This window comes from Tenrec ecaudatus, chromosome 18 (assembly GCF_050624435.1).
Source record: "Tenrec ecaudatus isolate mTenEca1 chromosome 18, mTenEca1.hap1, whole genome shotgun sequence".
NCBI lineage: Eukaryota > Metazoa > Chordata > Mammalia > Afrosoricida > Tenrecidae > Tenrec > Tenrec ecaudatus.
The window spans coordinates 19,129,225-19,151,508 of NC_134547.1; the positions used below are offsets into that span (position 1 = coordinate 19,129,225).

General features: G+C 55.3%; 1 protein-coding gene and 1 non-coding gene across 2 annotated transcripts in view; both read left to right on the forward strand.

The window, feature by feature from the left end:
- The window catches only part of FCGBP (Fc gamma binding protein), a 38,317-nt gene extending 17,358 nt beyond the window's left edge, over positions 1-20,959 (forward strand). Inside the window, exons 11-19 of the mRNA XM_075536646.1 lie at positions 1,263-1,600; positions 2,963-3,536; positions 3,972-4,588; positions 7,142-7,676; positions 9,814-10,385; positions 11,457-12,030; positions 13,128-13,327; positions 17,002-17,385; positions 20,687-20,959. Coding sequence (XP_075392761.1) covers positions 1,263-1,600; positions 2,963-3,536; positions 3,972-4,588; positions 7,142-7,676; positions 9,814-10,385; positions 11,457-12,030; positions 13,128-13,327; positions 17,002-17,385; positions 20,687-20,959 — 4,067 coding nt within the window. The remainder of the gene's footprint in view (positions 1-1,262; positions 1,601-2,962; positions 3,537-3,971; positions 4,589-7,141; positions 7,677-9,813; positions 10,386-11,456; positions 12,031-13,127; positions 13,328-17,001; positions 17,386-20,686) is intronic.
- On the forward strand, positions 8,805-8,937 carry LOC142432930 (small nucleolar RNA SNORA42/SNORA80 family). The gene has a single exon (XR_012781013.1). It is a non-coding gene; the product is annotated as a small nucleolar RNA SNORA42/SNORA80 family (small nucleolar RNA).
- Positions 20,960-22,284: the final 1,325 nt, after the last annotated feature.

Sequence of the window (22,284 nt, forward strand, 5' to 3'; positions counted from 1 at the left end):
TCCCCCGGGGACAGCCCTGCCCTGCCCTGTGGGTTTCCAGCACCCTGTTACGAGAGCAGAGAGCCCTGGCTGTCTCCCTTGGAGGAGGAGGAGGAGGAGGAGGAGGAGGAGGAGGAGGAGGAGGAGGAGGAGGAGGAGGAGGAGGAGGAGGAGGAGGAGCTGGTGGCTTTGAACTGCTGACCTTGTGGTCGCAGCCTGTCACATAGCCACTCCGTCACATAGCCACCCCCCCCCCACCAGCAGTCCTCCCTCCCCATCAAGGTTAGAGCCAAGAAAACCCTACGGAGCAATTCTACTCCGCAGAGCGTGGGGTCGCTGTGAGAATGGACTCCACCTCAAGGGCTTCAGTTTGGGGGTTGAGGCTTGCACCCACAGAGGTGCTGCCAAAACCCATTGGGAAGCATCCTGCTGAGGCCCCTGCTGGCCCATTAGGTCAGCGAGTCCGAGAGAACCGTTCTCACAACGGACACGGGAAGTGTCCCTTCAACACCCTCTAGTGGCCAAGCCTAGCACTGCGCCAAAGAAACCTATCCCTGGCGTTCTGGGAAAGGGAAGGGCATTTTTAAGGTTAGGGTCTTAGATACAGGGATTCCAGAGAAAGGGTCTTGGACACAGAGACCCTCAGGGTACGAGTCTCATAAATGAGACCCCAAGGTCCAGGGGTCTCAGATCCAGCCACCCAGGGACGGAGCCTGGCCTGGAGGGACCATCAGGTCATGAGACTTGGATACTTTGGCTTTGAAGTCAGGTCTCAGACGTGGTCAAACTTAGTCCCCTGAAAATCTAAGGGATCACCAACAAGAACACTCGGGGGCTGGGCCTCAGACACAGTCCTGGATCTCAGATATGGGGGCCTTCTGGGGCCACACCGTCCACTCAGGCCTGGTGTCAGATACAGGGAAACTCGGGGGGCGGGGGGCAGGGCTGGGTCTCGGCCACATCAAAATGTGGATCCAGTAAGGAGCCCTGGTGGCCCAGGTAAGACTGCTGACTTCAAGGTGGGCAGTTCAAATCCAGCAGCCACTCTAGTAGAAAAAGATGAGACCGTATGTGTCCGTAAAGACCCCACACAGGGTCACACTGAGTCGGAATCAACCCGATGGCAGTGGGTTGGTGGGTTGGTTGATGTGTGAGGACCCTGGAGCGTGGGGTTGGTCTAGGGCAGCCCTCGGAGCCTGTTCCCAAAGCAGACTTGGCAGTGCTGGGGATCAGCTGGCTTCCTGCTGAGCAGCCCCCTGAGACCGTCTCTCCTCTGCCCCCAGACCCATGCCACGGCGTGACGTGTCGGCCACAGGAGACATGCAAGGATGAGGGTGGCCAGGGCGTGTGCGTGCCCAACTACCAGGCCACGTGCTGGCTGTGGGGTGACCCACACTACCACTCCTTCGACGGCCGGGACTTCGACTTCCAGGGCACCTGCAGCTACGTGCTGGCAGCAGCTGGCTGCCCCGGGGTCAGCGCCCAGGGCCTGACACCCTTCACCGTCACCACCAAGAATGAGAACCGGGGCAACCCCGCCGTGTCCTACGTGAGGCTGGTCACTGTGTCTGCCCTGGGCACCAACATCTCCATCCACAAGGGAGAGATCGGCCAAGTCCGGGTACGGCCAGCAGGAGGAGCCCCTGAGCACCGGGCAGGGTTGGGGGCTCCTGCCAGGTCTTGCTCCTCCACTTTCTGTGGGGCCAGAACAAAAAGGGCCGTCCATCTTCCTTCTCTCGGGCATGAAACTGAGCCTGGTCCTAATAGGACCCCTGGTGGCATAGTGGTTAAGAGTTGGATTGCTAACCTCAAGGTCAGCAGTTCAAAACTACCAGCTACTCTGTAGGAGAAAGATGAGGCTTTCTCCTTCCATAAAGATTTACAGCCTTGGAAACCCACAGGGGCAGTTCTACCCTGCTCCAGGGCCTTGAGTGAATCCTCCCTCCCCCAGCCCGCCTCCCACCCCGCCACCCCCTGGCTCCTCCACCCCCGCTAAGGGCTTTCCTGTGGAGCTTCAAAACCTTGCTTCTTTCACAAAAGCTCCTGGATTAGACTCTAGATTCTCTATCCTATGAGTCGAGTGGTCTTAGAGACTTGCCTTGATGGGACTCAATTTCCCCACCTGTCAAGTGGGGATTGGAGTATCCCTGTACTCCCCGCCCCCAACGCCCAGGTGGCACCTACAAAGTGTTCAGCTCCAGGTCAGGCCCAGGTAGGCACCTGGTGAATCAAGGCGCCAATGAGAAGCGTTAGAGACATGGGCACAGCGAGGCCAGAGGGGGAGAGGAAACGGAGGCGCAGGTGGATAGCACTCTGAGCAAGAGAGTAAGGGATGGAACCGGGTGGCTCCTGCCCCCTCCCACTCCCCCCTATGGTGCTGGGTGAGTGGGAGGGCGGGCAGGGCCTGGAGATGCTCAGAGGAAGCAGTGAGGACAGATGCAGAAACAGTGGGGTCAGAGGGGAGAGAGGAGAGCCAGGGAGAGACCAGGAGAGCTGGACTAAGAGAGAGAGAGAGAACACCCAAAAAGTGAGGACTTAGAAGTGTGTGTGTGGGGGGGGTGCATGGGGTGTGGGGGGGGATGTAAGAGCTCTGCAGAAAGGCCCGAAAAGAAAGCTGGACTCAGAAAGAGGGAACGTAGAGAGAGCAAAGACGGAGAGACAAGAGAGCGGGTCAACGGTGTAAAGAGGAAAAGGCCCAGACACGGAGGGCTCTGGGGTCAGCGTCCTGACACCCTTCACCGCCACCACCCTGAAGAAAGACGGAGAAAGAGAATTCAGAGACAGATAGGGAGGCAGACAGGTGGGGAGGAGGGAGGGGTAGAAAGGGAGCCGGACCCAGGCGGATACAAACTTAGAAAGAGAAGTGATGTGAGGCTCCGTTCTGGGTCAGAGCAGAGGCCCACGTGTGTGAGACACCTCCAGAGTCATGAGCAAGAAGCCACGACGGGGCCTCTGCCCTGGACTGACAGCCCTTCCTCCCCAGGTGAACGGGGTGCTGACGGCACTGCCTGCCTCCGCGGCTGGTGGACGCCTGGTAGTGACCCACGGCGCGTCGAAGGCGGTGCTGGTGGCAGACTTCGGGCTGCAGGTCACCTACGACTGGGACTGGCGGGTGGAGGTGACGCTGCCCAGCAGTTACCACGGCGCGGTGTGCGGGCTCTGCGGAAACATGGATGGCAACCCAGGCAACGACCAGGCCTTCCCCAACGGCACGCTGGCACCCTCCATCCCTGTCTGGGGCGGCAGCTGGCGGGTCCCTGGCTGGGACCCGCTGTGCTGGGACGTGTGTCAGGGCAACTGCCCAACGTGTCCCGCGGACCGGCAGGAGGAATATGAGGGCCCTGGCTTCTGCGGGCCCCTGGCCCCTGGAGCGGGAGGCCCCTTTGACAAGTGCCATGCCCACGTGCCGCCCGAGAGCTTCTTCAAGGGCTGCGTGCTGGACGTCTGCCTGGGCGGCGGGGCCCTGGACATCCTCTGCCAGTCGCTGGCCGCCTACGCCGCCGCCTGCCAGGCTGCAGGGGTCACCATCGAGGACTGGCGGGAGCAGGCAGGCTGCAGTGAGTGCTGGGGAGCTGGGCAGGCCGGGCTGGGGACCCTGGTTTCCCTCCTGAACCCCGACATCAGCTGGTCTCTTGGCTTCTACCTCCCTGCGTCTCTCTGTCTCGCCATCTCCCTCCCGACTCTTTGAGCTTCTCCTGGGCTCTCTGTCTCGTCTCTCCTGCCCCTGCCGGAGCCTCTACCTACCTCATCCCGTCTGGCTCTGTCGTGCTCAGTCTGGGCCCCCCTGGCTTCTCTCTCTTTCTCTGACTCTCCATCCATCTCTCCCTCTTGGTCCCTTCTGGGCCCTGGTGCGGGAGGGAAGCCTCGCTGTAACTCCTCCAACTCTCTCACTGTTATCTCTTTGTCTCTGTCTTCTCGGCCATCAGTCAGTCTTGGTGCTCAGACCCCGCTCGTTGACCCCAATCTCTCCCTCTCCCTCCTTCCACCTACAGGCATCACCTGCCCGGACAACAGCCACTATGAGCTCTGTGGTCCACCCTGCCCGGCCAGCTGCCCATCCCCTGCGCCCCCCGCGGAACCCAGCCTCTGCGAGGGCCCCTGTGCAGAAGGTTGCCAGTGTGACCCAGGCTTCGTGTTGAGTGTTGACCACTGCGTGCCCCTGGACGGGGGCTGCGGCTGCTGGGCCAACGGCACCTACCATGAGGCCGGCAGCGAGTTCTGGGCCGACAGCACCTGCTCCCAGCACTGCCGCTGCGGGCCCGGGGGCGGCTCCCTGGTCTGCAGACCCGCCAGCTGCGGGCAGGGTGAGGAGTGTGCCCTCCTGCCCTCGGGCCAGCACGGCTGCCACCCCATCAGCACAGCTGAGTGCCAGGCTTGGGGCGACCCCCACTACATCACCCTGGATGGGAAGCGCTTTGACTTCCAAGGCGCCTGCGAGTACCTGCTGAGCGCGCCCTGCAAGACGCCGCCCGCGGGCACCGAGAACTTCACGGTCACGGTGGCCAATGAGCACCGGGGCAGCCAGGCCGTCAGCTACACCCGCAGCGTCACCCTCCACATGTACAAGCACAGCCTGACCCTCAGTGCCCAGTGGCCCCGGCAGCTGCAGGTGAGCAGGGCTGGGGACCAGCCCTAGGGCCGCAGGACAGGCCCACGATAGCGTGGTGAAATGGGGTAGTGTCAGAGAAAAGGTTTGGGGGGCCCTGTAGCTTGGAGCAGAGGGCTCCTCCTCTCTAAGCCTCAGTTTACTCCTCTGTAAAATGGGTTCAGAGAGCCCCGGGTGGCACTGTGGATTAGGCATTGAGCCACTAACTGCAAGGTCAGTGGTTCAAATCTTCCAGCTGCTCTGCAGGAGAAAGATGAGGCTGTCTGCTTCTATAACGACAACCCCATAGAGCAGAAGCCTCCAAACTGATTCGACCTACTGCCCCTTTTCCAGAAAACTAAGCACCCCCTGGCTATTAAAGACTTTTGTACTATACTCATAGGTCAAAAGGGAAACAAAACCACACCTCACTGCCATCACTGACTCAGAAACCCGGCAGAACAGAACTCCTGTGGGTTCTGAGGTTGTAACTCTTCATGGGAGTCGAAAGCCTCGTCCTTCTCCTGCTATGGGCCCTAATCTAGGATCAGGATCAGGATCAGGATCAGGTGTAGGCTTCAGTTTTCGCAGCCCCGCTGGATTGCTCCAGGGAGCCCCGGTGGTGCGGTGGTGATACGTTGCCCTGCAACCCACAAGGTCAGCAGTTCAAAACCACCAGCCGCTCCGTGGGAGAAAGACAGGGCTTTCTCCTTCTGTAAACAGTTACCGTCTCAGGGACTCAGGGCAGCTGGGCCCTGCCCTGTAGACTCACTATGAGTCGGCGCACACTCAGTGGCAGGGGGTTTGGTTGGGGAGTTGGCTTGTGCATCACTTCCCTGAGGAGTCTGTACTATTCTCAAGTGCACGGCGGTGGGGGGGGGGGGCAGGTGCTATCCTTGTGTTCATAGTGAGGAGCCCGGGAGCACAGACGTGAAGCGTCCAGCCTCGAATGGACAGATGGGCAGTTAGAGCCCAGCAGGAAAGGCAGTCCCCATTGAGGGTGTTGTTGTGTTGTGAGGGGGCGTCGAGTCGGCACACTGCGTGGGCCTGCGCCATCCTCCCGGTCAGTGTTCTGTCCCGGCCCAGTGTGACAGCCACTGTGTGCATCCATCGGGTGGAAGGTCTTCCTCTTTCTCACGGCCCCTCTATTTCCCCAAGCATGATGTGCTCTTCTCGACCTAAGGAACCCCAAGAACCCCGACAGGGCAGCTCTGTTCTGACCTCTAAGATCATGGGGACCGGCACATGGCAGACAGGATGTTCTGTTAGTGTTAGTGTTTTTACTGGCTGGGCCAAACCCAGAACACTAACCTCACTGCCATCGACTCGATTCTAACTTCTAACGCATTGTGACCCTGTAGGACAGGGACAGCTGCCCTCATGAGTTTCTGAGGCTTTAACTCATCATGGGAGTAGAAAGCCCTGTCTTTCTCCCAAGAAGCGGCTGGTGGTTTTGAACTGCTGACCTTGCAGTTAGCAGCCCAAAATGTAACCAGTTCCCACTGCCAGGACTCATGAGCTAGGCAGAAGCCACAAAAGGAATCAGAAGCAGTCGAGTGGTTGGTTCTGTACGTGGGGTCTGGGGGCGAGGCAGTCCTGGTTGAAGGCCTGTAGTGCCTCTTACCTTGTGACCTCTCTGTGCCTTAGTTTCCTTACCGGTTAAGTGAGGGTCTATCTAGGGTCCTGGGAAGAGTAAACGAGACAGTGCTTGTTACCCCCAAACAAATGAAACACTGCCGACAAATTGATTCCGACTCATGGCCACCTTGCAGAGGGTTTCCAAGCCTCTGAATTTTTACCGGAACACGTAGCCTCATCTTTTTGCTGTGTAGTGCCTGGTGGGTTTGAACCGAGAACCTTTCAGTTAGCAGGGAAATGTCCAACATCCCCCCCCCACACACACACACCAGGGTTCCATTGCTTAGAAAATGCGTTTTCTTCAAGTGGCTGGCGCACACGTTATGTTTTTGTGTTTGCTATTATTGGATTTTCCCTGCCCCTTGGATAGGCATTTAACCTCTGGGTGCCTTGTCTGTCCAAGGAGGGTGTCTCATAAAGGGAGGTGCAGTCGTAAGGACGCTAAATGGCGGTGTCTGTTTCGTTTATGAAAACCATAATTGGTATGGTCGTTATTAAGGAACAGGGCAGACGTTGTAAGTGACTGCGGACTGGAGGGTCGGCTGGGGATTTGAAAGCAGTTACTGTAGCTAGTTATTTTGTGCAGGTCATTACTGTAGCTAGAATGCTTAATTGGAGCAGTTGTTATGGCTGTACATCTTACCAAGATCAGCAGTTCAGACCCTCCGCAGTGGAAAAGGAAGTTTACAGCTTCCATAAAGAGTTACAGTATCAGGGGGCGTAGTTCTACCTGGTCCTATGGGGCCCGCTAAGAATCGGAAATCAACTGGACCGATGGCAATGGGTTGGGTTGGGGTGGGGTGGGGTGGGGTGGGGAGGGGTGGGGTGGGGGCTACAATTTCTATTCTAAACGGGTGGGGCGGTAACTCTGCTAGCAGGTAGGCGTTGGGCCCGGGGCTCGACCCGGGAGGCCCGCCACTGACCGCGCTGCGCCCGCAGGTGAACGGCAAGCTCTCGTCGCTGCCCTTCCACCTGGACACGCGCCTGCACGCCTACCTGAGCGGCGCCGACGTGGTGGTGAAGGCCGCCAACGGGCTCACGCTGGCTTTCGACGGAAACAGCTTCGTGCGGCTGCACGTGCCGGCGGCGTACGCGGGCGCCCTCTGCGGCCTGTGCGGGAACTACAACAAGAACCCGGAGGACGATCTGGACAAGAACCCGGGGAGCTGGCAAGTGGGCGGCGCCCAGGGCTGCGGGGAGTGCGTGCCCGGGCCGTGCCCGCCACCGTGCACCCCAGAGCAGCAGGGTGCCTTCGCCGGCCCTGACGCCTGCGGGGTGATCTCGGCCCCGGACGGCCCCCTGGCACCCTGCCACGGCCTCGTGCCCCCCACACAGTACTTCCAGGCCTGCCTGCTGGACACCTGCCAGGCCGAGGGCCATCCCGGAGCCCTTTGCCCTGCCGTGGCCGCCTACGTAGCAGCCTGCCAGGCCGCTGGAGCCCAGCTGGGCGAGTGGAGGCGGCCCGACTTCTGCCGTGAGTACTGAATGCATGGTCAGACACATGGTTGGGGGGGCTCCCCATTCCCCTCACAGGCCTCTAAGACAGAATTCAGGGTCCATCCTGCCTCACCGGAACCAGTCATCTCTGTCAGAGAGGTGCCTTTGTAACTGGGCCCGGAAAGGCACCGGATCTGGCTCGCAGTGGAGGTGGGGGAGGCGGACCCACCCAATTAGAGCTCTTGGCCCAGTGCACTCTCAGCGATGGGTAGGCCAGAGAGACTGGACCGATGAGCCTGCTAGTGTCACACAGCGAGATACGCCTGATGGACCAGCCGCATGGTCATCCTAGTGACTTACATGTGGTCAGATGTCTCTAGGGTGCTCCACAACTCCAAATGCACAGGGTTGGGGTCATCTCTGCTTAGGGACACTTGGTCAGATTGATACCAGGACAACACTCTGCCCAGATGCCTCCAGGCTAGCCTACACCTCGAATGCCAACTGGTCAGATTGAGTTGGTCTGATGCGTTCAGCGGCATCTGGTTCTAGCAATACGCTGAGACATATCTGGTCACAGGTAGCAGCTAGAATCTGACCTTGTACCAGCCAGATTCATAGCCAGTTAAAACCAAAGCCTCACAAATAAATGAATAAATAAAAACCAAAAAACACACTTCAAGTGGATTCTGACTCATAGCAACCCCACAAAGAACTATTCATTCCTATGGGTGTTGAGGCTCTAAGTCTTTACAAGAGCCCCTGTATTTCTCTCCCGGAATGGGAGGGTTTGAACTGCCCACCTTGTGGTGAGCAGGCCAACACTTAATCTTTCCACAATCAGCTAGCCCTGGGAAGTACACACACACACACACACACACACACACAGAGTCAGTTGTCCTTGGTCTCCTGTGTCCTGTCAGCTTCACTTTGCCAGAGAGATGTGTGCATGGTCACGTATCTCTCCATCTATGTCAGAGAGGCCCTGATTGATGTGGACCCGGCACCCTTGGACATATTCCTCCCCTAGGACACATCTAGGAGCCCTGGTGGTATAGTAGTTACTCCTTGGGCCACTAAACTTCAAGGTTGGCAGTTCGAAACCACTTTCTCTCCTCGAGAGAAAGACGGGGCTTTCTACTCCCATAAAGAGTGCAGCCCCGGTGCATGGGTTTGGATTGATGGCAGGCCCGACCCCATGAGCCTCTCATAATGTCCCGTGCCAGAGTGAACTGTAACCCGAGTCATTGCCTGGCTCTATCCCATGGACGCCGGACACTGAAGTAGGTTGCACAGTGAAGAAAAAAAAAAAAGTACAGCCCCAGAAACCCACAGGGGCAGTTCCACCCTGTTCTATGGGGTGCCTGTGAGTCGCATCGACTTGATGGCAACGAGGAGACACATCTGGTCAGATGCCCGGTCAGGGCTTGGGATGCCTGATGTGGATCAGTATCCCATCAGATGTACGTGGTCAAGTCCCAACAGTCAGATTGGCTGGAGTCTCAGAAATGTGCATGGGTCACGTGAACACACAGCCTGGTCAGAGAAACCTGGCTGTAACCCTGCCCCTCAGTTAAGTTTCCCTACTTGAAGCCCTGGAGTCAGAAATATTTGGTTGCCCCCCACTCCACTCCCCAGCCAGTCAGATGGCTGGATGCATCTGTTCCTGACATCCACCTGGACAGACTGTAGGTGGGAGTGGCTATGGAGTAGTTCCTTATGCCTGGTGCCCCCTTGCGTGCCCAGTAGAATCACTCCACAAAGCTATCAAGGCTGTGACTTCTCCAGGCAAGAACCTCCCAGCCGGAAGTCCAGCCTTCTTGTGTTATTGTTGTTTGAGCTGCACTTGTTGGTCACTAAGTCCAGTTCAGGTTGACTTTCCTCCCTTTTTTTAGCCGCTCAGACCACTAGCTAGGCTTGAGGAATAGGAGCTAATGTTTTAAATGAGCATACTGCATATCCCACAGGCCGACTCAGGAAACGAAATCAACAATAGCCGGGATACCCTCCATAAATGGGGTTCTCTTTCTTCCCCCACACCCCCACCCTGTGGGAGTCCAGCTCTTCCTTATGAAGGCTGCACAGGTAGCTGGGGAGGACCAGAGCCGCACAGGTTCTTGAAGCCTCACCCACACCCCTCATGCTGCCTGACTCATCCCTCTCTGCCCCCACAGCCCTCCAGTGCCCGGCCCACAGCCACTACGAGCTCTGTGGTAACTCCTGCCCGCTGAGCTGCCCCAGCCTCTCAGTGCCCGAGGGCTGCGAGCCGGCCTGCCGCGAGGGGTGCGTCTGCGATGCTGGCTTCGTGCTCAGCGGCGACACCTGTGTACCCGTGGGCCAGTGCGGCTGCCTCCACGAAGGCCACTACTACCCGCTGGGCCACACCTTCTATCCGGGCCCCGAATGTGAGCGGCGCTGTGAGTGCGGCCCGGGAGGCCAGGTCCACTGCCAGGAGGGCGCCGCCTGCGGGCCCCACGAGGAGTGCCAGCTGGAGAACGGCGTCCAGGCCTGTCACCCCAAGGGCTGTGGCCGCTGCCTGGCCAGCGGGGGCATCCATTACGTCACCCTCGATGGGCGTGTCTACGACCTGCACGGCTCTTGCTCCTATGTCCTGGCCCAAGTCTGCCACCCGCAGCCTGGGGATGAGGACTTTGCCATCGTGCTGGAGAAGGATGCGGCTGGAGACCCCCAGCGCCTGGTGGTCATGGTGGATAGCCATGTTGTGAGCTTGGCGCGGGGGATGCAGGTGAGTGGGCATGCCCCTGTTCTGGGGACCTGGGGCCACACAGGTGGGAATCAGCCCTGCCATGGCAGATCTGAGTAGGCATAATCTAACTTCGGGGAGACTTAGAGATATGGCGCCCACCCTGAGGTGTCCTGAGGGGAATCCTGAGGTCCTGACCAGGACACAGCCCTCAGCGGTGGGTGGGGAGTTGGTTAGCCTGGGTGGTCTAGAGAAACAAATCTAGGGAGACTCGTGTAGAATAGAGAGTTTTATATACAAGAACAATTGAATATTGAGAAAACGTCCCAGCCCAGTCCAGAAGCCTGATATTAGCCCAGATGTCCGATACCAATCTATAAAGTCCTCTTCAGACTCACGAAACACACGCAATGATGCCGAATGCAGGAAGCTCACAGGCCAGTGGGTAGGAAGTCTTGTGGATCCAGTGGTGGTGGAAGCATCTCAGTGCTGGCAGGGGTCTCCATATGGCTTCTCCAGCTCAGGGCACTAGCTTAGCTCCATGGGTCTTATCAACTGCTATGTCTCGCAGGGCGTCTGCCTGCATCCTGCCTGCAGTGATATGTTTATCTCCTTAGCACCTCCAAATGAGGTCTCATGCTGCAATCTGATGGACAGGCTGGACTCCACCCCTTCACTCTGAATCCTCAAATTGACACCAGATTAGGGAGCTACCACAGGGAGGGGTGTCAGAGGGTGAAATCACCTGCTTTGCTATCCCTGGAACGCTGGTGGCCCAGTGGGTTACATATCGGGCTGCTAGCTACAAAGTCAGCAGTTTGAAACCACCAGCAGCTCCGTGGGAGGAAGATGAGGCTCTCTGCTCCCATAAGGGGTTGCGGTCTTGCAAACCCACGGGGACAGTGCTGCCCTGTCCTTTAGGGTCGCCATGGGTCGGAATTGTCTGCATGGCAGTGAGTTTCTCCACCCTCCCTGTCCGTCTGGGGCATAAGTCCATCCCGGGAGGCATGGCCTCCCTGTGGGGCATCTGAGAGGACACAGCGCCGCCCTGGGAGCATGAAGGGACCGCCCCACCTGTGGCGGGCCCCTGACCCACCTGGCCTCTCCCACCAGGTCTCCGTGGACGACGAGGCTGTGACTGTGCCTGTGGCCGTGGGCCCCGTGCGGGTGACCGCCGAGGGCCGCAACTTGATTCTGCAGTCCGCCAAGGGGCTCCGGCTGCTGTTTGACGGCGACGCCCACATCCTCATCTCCATCCCCAGCCCCTTCCGCAGCCGCCTCTGCGGCCTCTGCGGGAACTTCAACGGCAACTGGAGCGACGACTTCGTGCTGCCCAACGGCCACGCGGCCCCCAGCGTGGAGGCCTTCGGCGCCGCGTGGCGCGCGCCCAGCTCCTCCCCGGGCTGCAGCGAGGGCTGCGGGCCGCACGGCTGCCCCGTGTGCTCCGCGGAGGAGACGGCGCCCTACGAGAGCAGCCAGGCCTGCGGGCGGCTGCTGGACGCCCAGGGCCCCTTCGCAGCCTGCCACAAAGTCCTGAACCCCTCGGAGTACTTCCGCCAGTGCGTGTACGACATGTGCGCCCAGAAGGGTGACATCGCTTTCCTGTGCCGCAGCCTGGCCGCTTACACCGCCGCCTGCCAGGCCGCTGGCGTGGCCCTGAAGCCCTGGAGGACAGACAGCTTCTGTCGTGAGTGCCCGCAGCCCCCCTCCCTCCCGGGGATGCCAGGCCTGGCCCTAGGGGTCTCCCCGCTTGCTCCTGCTCGGGACTCATCTCTGAGAGTACCTCTCCCGGCTGGTGCATGCTCCTCCTCTGCAGCTGCCTTCTCACACTCCTCTCATGGGGACCCTTCTCCCCAAACTCTGCAACTGTCCTTCCAGAGAGCTCTGTCCTAGACTTTGTGGTGACATGGAGGGAGGGTAGGCAGGCCAGGAGCTCACCCAGGAGAGCCTGAGCCTGTGACTCACTCAGCCTGCTGGGCAGAGCGAGCCATGTCCCCACAGATGGTCAGCGCAAGCCCCATGCCCGATGTTCGCCCACCCCATGGCGTCAGGTCTCACTACAGTGCTGGCAAGGGCCACCACCTGCCTCCAGTTCTAACCTGTGGTCCTGACTGCCAGCCCCAGGGCTCCAGCCGCCTGCCGGACACCCTTCCCAGAGGGTCCTCAAGGGTCCCTTGTGCCCGCAGTGTTCCCAACGGGCGTCCCCATTCTGCTCCAGAGCTCTCCTGCCCTGCACAGCCACGCCATCTCCTGGTTTAACTAGTTGGAGCTCGGAGTCTGACCCTGGGGGGAATCCTCCGGCCTCCGTTACATCCTTGACCCATCTGGCTGCACCACCCACATCCCTCTGGGCCCTGCTGCACTCTCATTCCAGATAGGAACTTCCCGAAACCAGGGCTTGGGGCTGACTGCATCTCACTTGTCCCCAGCAGGGCATCACCCAAGACTGAGCATTCAGTCAACCACACACCAAGCTCACTACGGTGTCAATCCTGACTCCTACAGCCCAGTGGGTTAAGTATTGGGCTGCTAGCTATAGAGTCAGTGGTTCAAATCCACCAGCCACTCCTCGGGAGAAAGACGAGGCTGTCTGCTTCCAGCAGGAGTGGCAGGTTCAGAAACCCACAGAGGTGGCTCTGCTCAGTTCTCTGGGGTCCCTGTGAGGATGAGTCAATCCCAGGCCCTCCAGTCAGTCAGGGCAGAGCCTGGGTTTGGGAGACTGCAGCCCCTTGAATTAGGTAGCGTCCCACGGAGCCATGACCTCCCCTGCCTCTTCCCTCGCAGCTCTGCAGTGCCCAGCCCACAGCCACTACTCTATCTGCACACGCTCCTGCCAGGGCTCCTGCGCCGCCCTCTCCGGCCCCACGGGCTGCACCACCCGCTGCTTTGAGGGCTGTGAGTGTGACGACCGCTTCCTCCTGTCCAACGGAGTCTGCGTCCCCGTCGGCCACTGTGGCTGCGTCCACGATGGCCGGTACCTGCCGGTGAGCAAGGGCTTGGGGTGGGCCGGGAGGGCCCGGGGGCTGCAGGGGAGACTCAGCAGTTCTGTCCCCATCTGCTCGCGGACAGATGTGTGTGAGGACTCTCAGGTGGGGATTGCCTGGGTCCTTGGCTTCGCACGAGAAGCATTCACGCCGAAGCCGGTTTTGTCATCCAAGGGAGTTTTGGTGAAGGACGGGAGAGGTTTCAGGTTTTACCGTCTCAGAAGAGTACCGCGGTTTCAGGGAGGGGAGCCGTGCAGAAGTTCACAACTGGACCAGAGCAACTTCGTAGGACAGCGCACCCACATGCGCAGCGCTGAGGCCAGAGAGAGCATGTGGGGGGTGGGGGTGGCGGGAGACGGGCTGGAGCAAGGTCAAAAGAGGCCAGCCTTCCCACAGCCAGGGTAGTTCAAGCCTCGGGCTGGGGAGGCATGGTTGAAGGTATTGGTTGACCCCATTGGCTGAATTAAGCTCACCTGGACCTAGTTTGGGCTGCCCAGGTGTACCACCCACCTGGCTGGGGTCTTGAATTGGAGGATGCCCAGTTCAGGGGAGGGGGGGATCTTCATGCATGGCTAATACTCGCCTGAGTCCCTTCCAACCTCCTCTAGGGGGCCTGTACAGGCATGGCAGGGACAGCCCCCTGTCTCTAGCCAACTCACCTGTGTGTGGGTTTCCTGTGGCCGTTATAACACAAGAGCACAAACATGGTGGCTTCAAACAAGAAAAGACTATTCTCTTGTGGTTCTGGAAACCACAAGGCCGAAATCCGCATCAGTGGGCCAAAGTTGAGATGTCAGCCGACCTTCAGAGACCTCTTCCACTGTCCATAGTTGAGGCAATTCTACTCTGTTCTCTGGGGATGCTGTGAGATAGAATCGAGTCCACAGGAAGAGAGATTTGTCCAGGCGTTTGGAGGGTCTTGTGGGCAGAAGGAAGGTCAAGTCCAAGAATACATGCTGCTTTTTTATTTTCTTGATAGTGAGCGAGATTACATATCTGTGTAGTGGACCTAGACACAGGTGAAGGGCGGTCTAGAGCAGTGGTTCTCAACCTTCCTCATGCTGTGACCCTTGAATACAATTCCTCATGTGGTGGTGACCCCAAACATAAAATTAGTTTCATTGCTACTTCATAACTGTCATTTTGCTACTGTTATGAATCGTCCTGTAAATATCTGACATGGAGGATGTATTTTCATTGTAACAAGTTGAACATAAAGCATTGTGATGAATCACAAAAACAATATGTAATTCTATACTGTGAAAGATTTATTTCTAATGACAGATAAATGCAATTTTGTCTTGAAGCATGGTGTAGCATGGGTAACAGTCTTAATGTACCAACAGTAAACTACATTGCTACATTTTGCAACAGTATGCATAAAAAGCCAACGTCAGTGAGAATGTTGAGATAGAGGAGCTGTGTCTCAGTTCCTAAGACCATCGGAAACAGGTGTTTTCCAATGGTCTTAGGTGACCCCTATGAAAGTGTCGTTCGACCCCCGGATTGAGAACCACTGGTCTAAAGGCTGAGCCTTGGGCCAGATCGTGATAAGGAACTGAGAGAGGAAAGAACTTAAAAATAAGATAAAGAATGAGTAGCCAGTCAGGTAGAAGAAAAACAGAGAAAGTAGTGTACTAGGAGTGGGCCTGGTACAAGGCTCTGGGGGATGAGTCTCTAGTACTCACTTCTACCTGTATAAGTTAGCTTTTTTCTGGGTTAAAACTATTCATAAAACGTAGTGGTTTAAACCCACAACCACTTACGTAGTTCACAGTTCTGAGATTCTGCCATCTGGGCTGGCTGGGCTCAGCTGGTGGGTTATTCTGGGCTCACTCGTGTACCTGTAATCAGAAACGAGTTAACTAGGGGCTGGCTAATCTAGAGTGATTTTAGCTAGCCTCTCATCCTCCGAGAGTTATTCTCACAGTGGCTGGGCAGAGTTCTGAGAGAGAGAGAGACCGCTGTCGATATTGACTAGACTTAAAACTGTCACTAAGTCACTCCTCTGTATTGTACAAGGGGACTTGAAAAGATTTGTGGGAACATGGAATTAAATGAGAATATAACTTTTCTGTAAACTTTTTTTAAAATCTCTCATTCATCTTATATTCCGATACCCCAATACAGCTAACAAAATAACTTTGCCACTCTGGAAACAATTTAGCTGTTTCTCACATTTAGATTTGAGCCATAAATTATTACCATATTTACAGAATCATCTAGGATGAGACTGTGACTTTGTGGTTGTTGTTGGTTTTGTTTTGTGACCGCATTTTTTTAAATTTTTTTAATTTTAACAATTTATTGGGGCTGATACAATTCTTTTCACAGTTCATACATATACATACATCAATTGTATAAAGCACATCTGTACAGTCTTTGCCCTAATCATTTTTTTCTCTTTTCTTCTTTTACATTTTATTAGGGATTCAAACAACTCTTACCACAATCCATACATATACATACATCAATTGTATAAAGCACATCCATACATTCCCTGCCCCAATCATTCTCAAGGCATTTGCTCTCCACTTAAGCCCCTTGCATCAGGTCCTCTTTTCCCCCCCCCTCCCTCCCCATTCCCCCCTCTCTCATATGCCCGTGGTAATTTATACCTCGTTATTTTGTCATATCTTGCCCTATTCGGAGTCTCCCTTCCCCCCTTCTCTGCTGTCCCTCTCCCAGGGAAGAGGTCACATGTGGATCCTTGTAATCAGTTCCCCCTTTCCAACCCACTCACCCTCCACTCTCCCAGCATCGTCCCTCACACCCTTGGTCCTGAAGGTATCATCAGTGACCGCATTTTTTTATGAGAGTTTTTTTTTGTGTTTTTTTTTTACATTTTATTAGGGGCTCATACAACTCTTATCACAATCCATACATATACATACATCAATTGTATAAAGCACATCCGTGCATTCTTTGCCCTAATCATTTTCAAAGCATTTGCTCTCCACTTAAGCCCTTTGCATCAGGTCCTCTTTTTTTCCCCTCCCTCCCCGCTCCCCCCTCCCTCATTAGCCCTTGATAATTTATAGATTGTTATTTTGTGTGACCGCACTTTTGATGGTTGTGCCATTTCGTTTTATAAGATAGACTGCCTTCATTTCTTTTGACTTTGTTTTTATAAATCATTTGATTGGGGCTCTGACAGCTCTTGTAACAATCCACACATCAGTTATCTCAAGCACATGTGTACCTACGTTGCTATCGTCATTTTCAAAACATTTTTTTTCTATTTGAGCCCTTGGCATCAGCTCCTCTCCCCCCCATAAACTTTTTTGAAGACCTCTCCTATTGGCCAAGCCACAGTCAGGAGGGCAGCCCAGATTCAGTCAGAGGGGACATAGATACCACTTCTCTGGATGGGAGTGGCCACAAACCCATTCGGCATGGATCCTGGTATTTCGTGAAGCACTCTAAGTTGCTTCTGGATACCACAGCAAGATTTAGGGTGGGTCGAGAGATCTGTCAGCACGGGGTCCACTGAGGGTCCCCAGCTGATTGGCCATCAGAACTGGAGTAGACTGTATACAATGGCATGCTTGGTGGTGCCACAGACCCGTCGCCAGGCGATCCGATGTTGTTGTGTGGCGGGCACTGGAAGGGAAAACGGAACTGTGCCCCGCCTTGCCATCATGACCTTCCTGTCCTGTTCCTTCCTCTCCCAGGTGAACTCCTCCCTGCTGACCTCCGACTGTGGGGAACGCTGCTTCTGCTCCCCAAGCACTGGCCTCACATGCCAGGCGGCCGGCTGCCCCACAGACCGAGTGTGTGAGGTTCAGGCCGGAGTCCGGGACTGCTGGCGCCCCCGTAGCCTCTGTTCTCTCTCCGCCAACACCACCCTCACCACCTTCGATGGCGCCCGCAGTGCCATCAGCTCTCCTGGCGTCTACGAGCTCTCTTCCCTCTGCCCAGGACTGCGGGAGATCAGTCCCTGGTTCCGAGTGGTCGCTGACGTCCAGTTCTGCCACGACAAGGCCGAAGTCGTGAACCAGGCTCACGTCTTCTTCCAGGATGGGGTGGTCACTGTCACCCGGAACCACGGTGTGTGGGTGAGTCTGGGCTTTCTCTCTCCCTGTTGCGGCCACCACCTCCCTTCCAGGCTGGCTGGCTCTCCCCCTCTACATTGTCCTCACCTCGGTCTCTGCAGTTGGGTCTCCTGCTTGGTAACCGTCTCAGTAGTTCAGATTTAAGTCTCTCTGTGCCAACCGAGTTCTTAACAAACTCCCCGAGAGAACAACCTCCGGGCACTTAATAATTTTGACATGTGAACTAAGGAAGACGCCATTGGTGGCAAGTGAGAGAAATCAAGAATCGGCTGGAAACCCACATTCAAACGCACCCCTCCTCACCCCGCTCATGCCCGCTGAGTCAATAGCACCCCGGAAGGAGAGGGGAGAACAGACCATGTGGGGTTTCCGAGACTGCAGCGCTTCACGGGAGTAGAACTTCACTCGTAAGTAGGGTCTCCCCTCACAGGGACAGAAGGGACCTTCCAGCCATGCAAGGCCCACCTCATGCCCACTTAGCCACTTCAGCAGAAAGAGATACAGCGAAAAACCCCGATTTTTGTCTCACGGGCCCAGTATGAGCTGCAGGCGCCTCCGTGGGGCCTTCAGGAGGGAATGCTATGTTTTTGTCTGGTCAGGCTAGGGTTCACCTATGTGTCGGGGGTGCCCCAAGTCCATTCATTCTCAGGTTCACAGATTTGCCAGACGGATTCACAGAACTCGGTGTACAGTCAAACCCACAGTTAGGGGTTATGACAGGACAAAGGTGACAAGACAAGATCAGCAAGGGACAAGGCTCATGGAGTAGAAGGCGGGAAGAAAGCAAGAGGGAGCTTTCCATAGCCCTCTCCCCGGGGGGTTACACCCCACACCCAGCCCCCTGCCAGTGAGTCCATTCCAACTCACAGCGACCCCCTGCAGGGAGTTCGAGCCTGTTTTACCTTTATGGGAGTGGATAACCTCATCCCTGGGGTGAGTTTGAACCGCCTGCCCCATGGTTAGCAGCTCAGTGCCTAAGCCACTGCACCATCAGGCCTCGCTCTGCCTGCGACTACGAGTGGGGACAACCAGAGAGGGTCATCAGATGTGCAGTGCCCGGGGTGGGTCCTTGTGCAAGCCCGGGCTTGTCCCGGGCTTGTGCAAGCCCCACCCCCAATGCCTAGAGGCAGGTTTGCTGGGGGCTGTCTGGGAAACCATCTACAACTATTCCCCCTTCCCCTTCCCTTTCAATAACTGTTGTCTTTTTTTTTTCTGTTGTCTTTTTTTAAAATCTTTTTTAACTGTTGTCTGTTTTTGAATGGCCGAGTTCATTCCCCTAAAGTTAGTCTTTCAGATGGATTTCTTTGTTTCCTTTGAATGCTTTTGTTTCTGACAGATGATTGGGAAGGTGGGCAGGTGGCTAGGAAGAGAGTGAAAGCTGGATGGATGGGTGGATGGGTGCCTTCAACACGGCCCCCTTTCCCGGAAGCTCACTGAGCCCTGGCTACATCGATGGTCCTTCCTGCAACATCGTCTATCACAGGGGACCCTTCCTCTCCTCATCTGACCCAGAGGGGGGAACGGGCCCCACGGAGGGATATCATCACTGAACTCACACTCACAGGGTGCACGGGAGACTCGGGCTCTGCACCCGGGACTCACACCCACTAGGATTCCATTTCCAGCCTCCCAGTCGTGCAGACCCGACCCTCCTCCCTCCAGTGGTGTGCCTCATCATCACATAAGGCACGACTTTCTGTGGGGCTTGACAGCCCTTTCCTCCCTTGCCAGCTGTGCCCCAGCCTTGCTGCCCATCTCCCTCTTTGTACACAAGACCAAACACTGTCCTACCCCAGGGCCTTTGCACCTGCTGCGCCAGCTGCTTCTGTGCTCTTCTCCCAGATTCCCCAAACATCAGTTCCTCTCCTCCTTCCCCATGCTGGCATCGCTTGTACAAGGATCAGAGCTTCCCAACCGCTCTACCCCTGGGAGCGGAGAGCTCCTTCTCCGGCCAAGGCTCCGTCCTTTGTCACTCGCCGCTTTGCGTTCTTTCAAAGTGCTTCTCGGTATCTGAAGTTTCCGATGGTTTCTTGGTGTGTTTGCTGCCCTTCTACATCACCAGGACAGAAATGTCAAGAGGGCAGGGGGCCTGTTTATCCTGGTCACTAATTTGTCCCTCGAACTCAGAGCATGGTCTAGTACCGTGGACCCTGAGGGTGCTCAGGAAACACTTGGTTTCCTCCACAATTCAACCCTGGTCCCTTGGTATCAACAGACAACTCAGACGCAGTCTGACCCCAGAGGAGCTTGCAGCCTGGTGGAATTTGTCATTCATTTCTCTGCCTATCCATCCATCCTTCCTCCCTCTTTTCTCTCTTCCTTCTCTCTGCCATCTTTCACGCTCTTTCTAGCCATCTGCTCACCTTCCCAATAAGTCGGAAACAAAAGCATTCAAAAGTAAGCCAAAAAAGACAGGAATATTCTTAGAAAGACAATTTGCTGCCGAGTCTAGCTTTAAGGGAATGAACTCGTCCACTGAAAAAGACAACAGCTATTGAAAGGGACGGGAAAATAACCACAGGGTAATGAAGGTTTCTGAGTCCACGGGGCCACGGTACAGAAACACTCATTTAATCTTAGCGTTTTAATATCTGCTAAGCTCGTCACTTGTCCTTATCATTCAGCATTACAAAAATAAAGCATAAAATTTTAAATAAATAAGGCCAAAAGTTCACTTGCTTAGGGAACCAGGAACTTACAGGGCAAGGCCAAGAGGGCTTTCACTTGGCAAATTAAGCTCAGACAGCGTGGCCTTGAGATTTTGTTTGCTTGCTCCACTGGCTGGTGCAAAATTCTCTCTTTTTTGTTCCCCACCAAAACGTTGAGAGCTGTTCAGGTCCATCTAACCCTCCGTCCATCTGTCCATACATATATACATACATACATGCATGTATATCTCCAACCATTGCCTCATGGATCCACCTCTCCGTGCCATGTTACCATCTACACCAGAGGTCCTCAAACTACGGCCCGTGGGCCACATGCGGCCCGCTGAGGACATTTATCCGGCCTGCCGGGTGTTTTTCCACCTTTTGTTTTTTTACTTAAAAATAAGATATGTGCAGTGTGCATAGGAGTTTGTTCATAGTTTTTTTAAAAACTATAAACCAGCCCTCCAATAGGTCTGAGGGACAGTGAATTGTCCCCTGTTTAAAAAGTTTGAGGACCCCTGGACTAGACTTTCGTCTCTTTCAGCACCTACTTCTCCATGTTGGCTCCTTGAACTTACTACCTTTCTCGGAAGCTCTCCAGCTCTTTGGTGGGTCTTGCCTCACTTCTCTGTTTGCCCCTTTACTGCCACCAGGTGAACGGCCGCCGAGTAGGTCTCCCAGCTGACGTGTTAACATCTGTGTCCGTGAGTCAGACACTTGATGGCTCTGTGGTACTCAAGCAGAAGGCAGGAGTCCAGGTGACTCTTGGGACCAATGGGCAGCTGCTTGTAATGGTCATCGATGAGCGCCAGGAAATGCTGTGTGGCGCCTGTGGGAACTTTGACGGGGACCAGACCAATGATGGGCATGACTCCCAGAAGCCGGCGATGGAGAAATGGAGAGCAAAGGACTTCTCCGCATGGTGAGGGATGCAGCGTGGGAGTCCTGGGGCAGGGACAACTGGGTCCTCATGGGATGGGGTGGGTCAGTCAGGGTAGCTTCTCAGTCTGCAGATGGAGGTGCTTAGTGTCTGTCTTTTGCAGCCACAACTGATCGGTCACCTGGGAGGAATGCAGACCTCAGGACCTGATCCCTTGGCGGTTTCAATGATTGAAAGATCCATTGGGTGCCTCTACCCTGTTCTGCCCCTTCACTGGGCCAGTGAGGGTGAGTGCAAGAACTCTGAATAAATACTGAACACCAAGCTCCACCCAGATGTGTTTGCCTCATGCCTTCTCAGGTGGCTTCCTGCCTTTTCTCCCAGCAGGCATCAGGGGGCTGGGGGACCTGGCACACAAGGAAGATTGGTGGGGGTGGATGTAGGAAAGTAGATAGATAGATAGATAGATAGATAGATAGATAGATAAAAAGGTGGGTGAGTAGATTGGCAGAAGGGTGGGTAGAGAAATACGAAGATGGGGAATAACATGATTGGATGGATGGATGGATGGATGGATGGATGAAAGATGGGTAAATAACATGATTGGATGGATGGATGATGGATGGGAAAATAACATGATTTGATGGATGATGGATGGATGAAAGATGGAAATATAACATGATTGGATGGATGGATGGATGAAAGATGGGAAAATTAAAAAAAGAAAGATGGGAAAATAACATGATTGGATGAATGATGGATGGATGGATGAAATATGGGGAAATAACATGATTGGATGGATGGATGGATGAAAGATGGGGAATTAACATGATTGGATGGATGGATGATGAAAAATGGGGAATTAACATGATTGGATGGTTGAACAGATGGATGGGAAGATGATGAATGATCAGATGGAGGGAAGGAGCAACAGATGGAAAGTTCCATCAGTAGATTCTGGCTCTGTCATTTATAGCCCTAGCAAGTTACTCCATTTCTGTGTGCTGTCTCCTTCTCTTTAGAGTTACGATAACACTGACCTCAGACAGGAGAAGTGAGGGCTAATTCATTTCATGTTTTTCCAACAGTGCTAGGCCTTTCTTTGGAGGCCCATCTGCATAAACTAGAGCCTCCAACTTTTCAGCAATGGTCAAAGGGGCTTGGGGGGCAGCATCTGATCTCCACTCATGTCACCAGGAGGGGAGGAGAACCAGACTCCACATCAGCCCAGGACTGGTTCCTATGAGGCGGTGGTCAAACATGCTTTCACGGTCCAGCCCTCTTGACCCGTTGTGACATCAGGCCTCCTTCCCACAGCATTCTCTGCTCCTCTACTGAGATCAAAGATTCTGCACAGTAGCCACACGCAGC